The 5919-nt window shown below is 51.6% G+C and overlaps 1 protein-coding gene across 1 annotated transcript; it reads left to right on the forward strand.

Moving 5' to 3' along the window:
* The first annotated feature begins 3667 nt into the window (after positions 1-3667).
* LOC137805506 (uncharacterized) lies at positions 3668-5707 on the forward strand. Its single transcript, XM_068605446.1, has one exon. It carries the CDS (start codon positions 3668-3670, stop codon positions 5705-5707), a length of 2040 nt encoding a protein of 679 aa, XP_068461547.1.
* The last annotated feature ends 212 nt before the right edge of the window (positions 5708-5919 follow it).

A 5919-nucleotide genomic window follows, 5' to 3' on the forward strand; every position in this document is an offset into this window, starting at 1 on the left:
GCGAGCTCTCATGGATCTCTACTGGGATCATGGCATCCGACCCATACACTAAGCTGAAAGGTGTCTCCATGGTGGAAGATTGAGGCGTGGTGTGGTAAGCCCATACGATCCTTGGTACTTCTTCTGCCCACGCCCCTTTAGCTTTCTCTAATCTGTGTTTCAAACCTCTCAACAAAACTTTGTTTGCTGATTCTACTTGCCCATTCGTCTGAGGGTGTTCGACTGATGCGAATACTTGCTTGATCCCTACTTCTGCACATAACTTTCCCAACTGTTGGCTTGCGAACTGGGTGCCATTGTCTGAAATGAGACGCCTTGGCACTCCAATACGACACACAATGTTCTTCCAAACAAAGTGTTGTACCTTGTGCGAAGTGATCTGTGCCACTGGTTCTGCCTCTATCCACTTGGTGAAGTATTCGATGGCAACGATTAAGTACTTCATCTGCCTTATCGCCAATGGAAACGGGCCTAGAATTTCAATTCCCCAAGTGTGAAAAGGCCATGGGCTGTATATGGATCTCAATTCCTCTGGCGGCGTCTTGTGCCAATCAGCGTGCATCTGGCACTGCTTGCAACGTTGGGCGTATCGTACGCAGTCCTCTCTTACTGTTGGCCAGAAAAACCCTACACGTATTACCTTGAATGCCAAGGATCTTCCTTCCACGTGGCTCCCACAAATACCTTCGTGGAGTTCAACCATTATCCTGGTGCACTCGTCGCCATTCACGCACGTCAAGATAGGGTGCGTAAACCCGTGTCTGAATAATATCCCATCCACCAAGGTGTACCTTGCGGCGTTCCTCTTAATCTTGTTGCCTTCTTCTGGTTCCGCTGGGAGAATTTCGTCCGCCAGGTATCGCCTGTAAGGGGTCATCCATGTGTCGCCTTTCTCCAAAGCACATACCTATACGCTCTTTTCTTCTTCTGGCGAGGTCGGGTAAGCACTGATGGAGGGTGCCTTCGTCGTATCTTGACTCAAAGAGCGATGGTTCCTTGGCTTTCCTCTTGCTGTACTAACGTGAAGGATATCCACCCTATTGTCCGCAACAAACTTTCGCGGCGTTTTGAGAGTCTTTTGGATTACAGGCCTCTACCTTCCCCTCTTGCCTGAGCTGGCCAGCTTGGCAAGCAGGTCAGCTCTGGCATTCTGCTCCCTAGAGACATGTACCAGCTCAAACGCAGCGAAGGCTCTCTTCAACACCTCGACGTACCTCAAGTATGCGGCCATCTATGGGTCCTTTGCATGATACTCCCCCGTTACTTGCCCTGTGACCAATTGTGAGTCACTCTTTGCCAGGAGGCTCTGAGCACCCATTTCATTAGCCAATAGCATCCCAGCAATCAACGCCTCGTACTCCGCCTGGTTGTTGCTCGCTTTGAAGGCAAAGCGTAAAGCTTGCTCGATCAGCACTCCATTAGGCCCCTCCAAGATTATTCCAGCGCCACTCCCTTGCTGGTTGGAAGATCCATCCACTGAGAGCATCCACTGTGACCCTAACTCCATTTCTTGAAGGTCTCCTCCTGGTGAGAGTTCTGCCACGAAGTCAGCATAGACTTGCCCCTTGATGGACCCCCTGGGTTCATACTAAATATCAAACTCTGACAGCTCTACCGCCCAGCGAACCATCCTCCCTGCTACATCTGTCTTTTGAAGTACTTTCTGGATGGGGAGGTTTGTCATCACCACCACCGTGAAGCTGTGGAAATAGTGGCGGAGCCTTCAGGCTGAGAACACCACTGCCAGCGTCGCCTTCTCTAGTGACTGGTACCTCAAATCTGGGCCTTGCAAGGCCTTGCTCACGAAGTAAATGGACTTCTGCACCTGGTTTTGTTCTTGGACCAGCACAGAGCTAATGGCCCACTCAATTACCGCAAAGTATAAGCGGAGGGAGACGCCTACTTGTGGCTTGCAAAGCACAGGTGGCGTCGCCAAGTACTCTTTCAACTAGAGAAACGCCACTTCACACTCATCTGTCCATGAGAAACGGCTATTCCTCTTTAGGCATTGGAAGTAAGGGTGGCCTTTCTCCCCCCCAGCAGACACAAACCTAGACAAAGCTGTCATCCTTCCGGTCAATTGCTGGACTTCTTTAACTGAGGTGGGGCTCCTCATGGCTATAATAGTTGCACACTTATCAGGGTTCGCCTCTATTCCCCTTTCAGTGAGCATGAACCCCAAGAACTTCCCTGCTTCCACGTCAAAAACACACTTTTCTGGGTTTAATTTGAAGCGATACTTTGATATGGTAACAAACAGCTCTTCCAGATCAGTTGCATGCTGCCCTCTCTCTTGTGAAGTCACGACCATGTCATCTACGTAGTCCTACACGTTCCTTCCCAGCATGGGTGCAAGGACCTTGTCCATGAGCCTCTGGTAGGTGGCGCCTGCATTCTTCAGCCCAAACGGCATCACCTTGTAGCAATAACTGCACGTCTCCGTCATGAATGCCGTTTTGCTCTCGTCCCTGGGATGCATCTTGATCTGATTGTAACCTGAGAATGCATCCAAGAAACTCAGCACCTTGCAGCCTGAGCCGTTATCCAGTAATGCGTCTGTACCGACCAGGTCATCGGGTGTGATGACGTGGACAAGAGAAAGGTAGGTAGTCAAGAAGTCAACGTAGTCGCCGTATGTAAAGGCGGCGTTCTGCAGTATAAATAATCGGTTATCGTCGAGATGTGTCACCACCAAGATGGATCATCGCCCATCGCCCAAGAGAAGCATCACGCAGAAGTAAGACGTCGCCGAGAAAAGACATCGCCTAAGTAAGACATCGCCTGAGTAAGACATCGCCCGAAGAGTCAACCCGCATGACGTAAGCATTTCACAGAGAGGGGGCCCACACGATGGGATAACCCTAAGTTGGGTGGCGGCACTGTGGGTCCCTATGCACAGAATAAATGATCGAGTCAAAAGGGCACGTGGCAATGCCCACGTGCTCACTAAAGGTATCCAGGGAAGGCTGCATGCATGACACGTGTTTAATTAGGGAACTCGAACAGTATGATGGAGCGAGAAATACAGCGCTCAAGTTAGAGCCCAAGTGGCCATAAGGTTATACATTGCACTCCAGATAAGGGAAGTCCACGGGCCAGATACGCTAAGATCCTAAAGATAGCGGCGCAAGGACCTTCTCCAAGGAACCCTAGATAATAGCAAGCAACGCAAAGGTAAACCCTAGTTTTTCACCTATATATAGGGCACGAATAAGCCCTAGAGAGGGACGTTTTTACACAGTTGCATGAGTTTTAACCTAGTTTTCATAAAGTCATACAGAGCACAAAACCCTAGTTGTTCTTGACGGCACACCCAGCTGCGGGCACAAGGCAATTAAGGCCACACAGTTTAGTCACACAGTTCCAGTTGTTGAGATTATTATACAGTTTCTAGTTACTTTGGTGTTTCTCGCTAGCTAACTTGAGCGTCGGAGTGCAAACGGCCGCGAGGACGCCCCTTTGTTCTTCTTTTTTCAGGTACACACAGACAAGGCAGAACGAAGGTGCCCTAGCTCGGTAGAACAAAGCCACGCATAAAGACGACCCAGGTCAACCGGCCAGAACATCTGGCGCCCACCGTGGGGCCGATATAAACATCGGTTCCACCACACAAGCTTTCAGTTCCAGATTCCAACACTTAGATAAGTCGAGAGGATCCCAGAGAGCCATGACCACCCGACCAGCACGCGCTAGGAGTGAAGAGATGACCCTACAGCAGCTCATGGGCATGGTGCACGGGCTACAAGACGCAGTGGCAGCCTCGAAAGTAGAACAGGAACGCATGCAGGCGGACCTGACAGCTTCTCAAGCAAGAAGCGAGGAACTCCACCGCACCAACGAGGAGTTACGCCATAGATGGCGTGGCAGAGACGAACCGGAGGCTGCATCCCCACCCAGGGAATTCACAACACCATTTTCACAGGCAATCTTGGAGACGACAATTCCCAATACGTTCACAGGACCCAAAGCGACCTTCACGGGAATGGAGGATCCCGAAGCACACCTCACGGCGTTCCACACACAGATGTTGCTGGTAGGTGGTTCAGACGCCGTTAGGTGCAAGCTTTTCATGAGCACCCTGACAGGGATGGCCATGGACTGGTTCATCAGCCTCCCAGAGGGCCACGTCACGTCCTTCGCCCAACTTTCACAACTATTTAGAGAACAGTACCTAGCCAACAGAACACCCGCCCCAGTCTCGTACGATCTTTTCGACGTCAAACAATTCCAAGGCGAAACCCTAAAAGAGTACATAAGCCGCTTTGGGGCACAGGTAGTGAAAGTAGGCACCAAGGAGGAACCCATGATTGTATACGCATTCAAGAAGGGGGTGCGTCCCGGATCTTTCAGTAAAACACTTAACCGCAGTCGCCCCAAAACCTTCGCTGAGATAAGGCGACAAGCGGTAGAACATATTGCCTCGGAAGGTGAAACGTACGAGAAATGCACAACCCCAGTGCCAGCACGCCCCAAGGCACAAATACGCACGCAACCTGTTCGGGTTCACCAAGCCGTCACAGAAAAGAAACACTTTGACAGGAAACGCGCTTACGAGCCGCGGAGGACCCAACCTAAGGGTCGAGTAGAGGAAGGGAGAGAAGCAAGCAAGCCACCGAGGCACAACTTCGTGATGGAACTTAAAGATCTGATCGCGGTACCCAGCATAGCCGACAGGTTGAGGCCGCCGATTAAAGCTAACAAGGTGTTGGGACCTCGCAAGGAGTCGTGGTGCGAATTCCACGAAGCATTCGGGCACCATATTAACAATTGTCTGGCGCTTGGCTATCAGTTGGATGAGCTCGTGAAGAATGGTTTCCTGAAGGATTACTTGGTGGAGAAACAGGCGGGACGACCGTCAGGCTCGCAACCGGGGGGCAGTGAGGGGCAGCAGCACGAGGCACCCGTTCTCGGTGAAATCCACACCATAGCTGGTGGGTTCTCGGGTGGCGGGTGTACGGCGTCGCAGCGTAAGAGGTATGCGAGGTCCGTAATGTCAGTGGAAGTTTTTGAGGACCATTCGCCTGATGTGGACATCACGTTCACTAAGGAAGACCTCAGGGATGTTGTGCCGCATGACAACGATCCCATTGTGATCTCGCTCGTCACGACAGAGAGAACGGTTCATCGGGTCTTGGTCGATCAAGGGAGCTCGGCAGACGTGATGTTCTTGCCGACCTTCGAAAGGCTACAACTATCTACAGACCAGCTGAGGCCATATGGGGGCTGCTTATACGGTTTTGCGGGTGATCAAGTCGAAGTCAGGGGATACATTGAGTTAAGAACAACGTTCACAGATGGGGCCGCCTCGCGCACGGAGAAAATCAAATACGTTGTCGTGAACGCCCCCTCAGCATATAATATCCTATTGGGAAGGCCAACACTCAATAGGATAGGAGCTGTACCCTCCACGAGGCACATGAAGGTCAAATTACCTTCAATGGAAGGGGTGATCGTCACCATCCGATCTGACCAAGAAGAGGCAAAGAGATGCTACGAAAACAGCCTCAAGAACAGGCGATCAGTGTGCCATGTGATCACGACACCACCTCTTGGTGCGGGGAATGCGCAGGAAAGCCGACGGGCTATGGATGCAGCGTCAGAGGGGACCGCCGAAGGCGACGTGGTTATGGATGTGGCATTGGAAGCAGCCACCAAGGGCGACATAACCATGGAAGATGTCGAGCCGAGGCCTGAGAGCAACGCTTGAGTAGAGGAAGAGGAAAACTGCCCGGAAGCCGCCAGGGAGTCAAGCATTGTGAGAGCATTGCTCGCTAGTGAGAGGAGGCCTCGGCTAGTTGGAGATTGGCTCGAAAGGGAGATCGGCGGCAAAACTTTTAAGTTGAGGAAAACTTTAGACAGCGAGACACAGGAACAGATCGCCAAGGTGATAGGCAGGCATCTGGACGCGTTCGCGTGGTC

This window comes from Phaseolus vulgaris, chromosome 3 (genome assembly GCF_000499845.2).
Source record: "Phaseolus vulgaris cultivar G19833 chromosome 3, P. vulgaris v2.0, whole genome shotgun sequence".
Classification (NCBI taxonomy): domain Eukaryota; kingdom Viridiplantae; phylum Streptophyta; class Magnoliopsida; order Fabales; family Fabaceae; genus Phaseolus; species Phaseolus vulgaris.

Coding starts and splice junctions, on each gene's coding strand:
- LOC137805506 (XM_068605446.1), top strand. CDS start 3,668: ATGACCACCCGACCAGCACGCGCTAGGAGTGAAGAGATGACCCTACAG.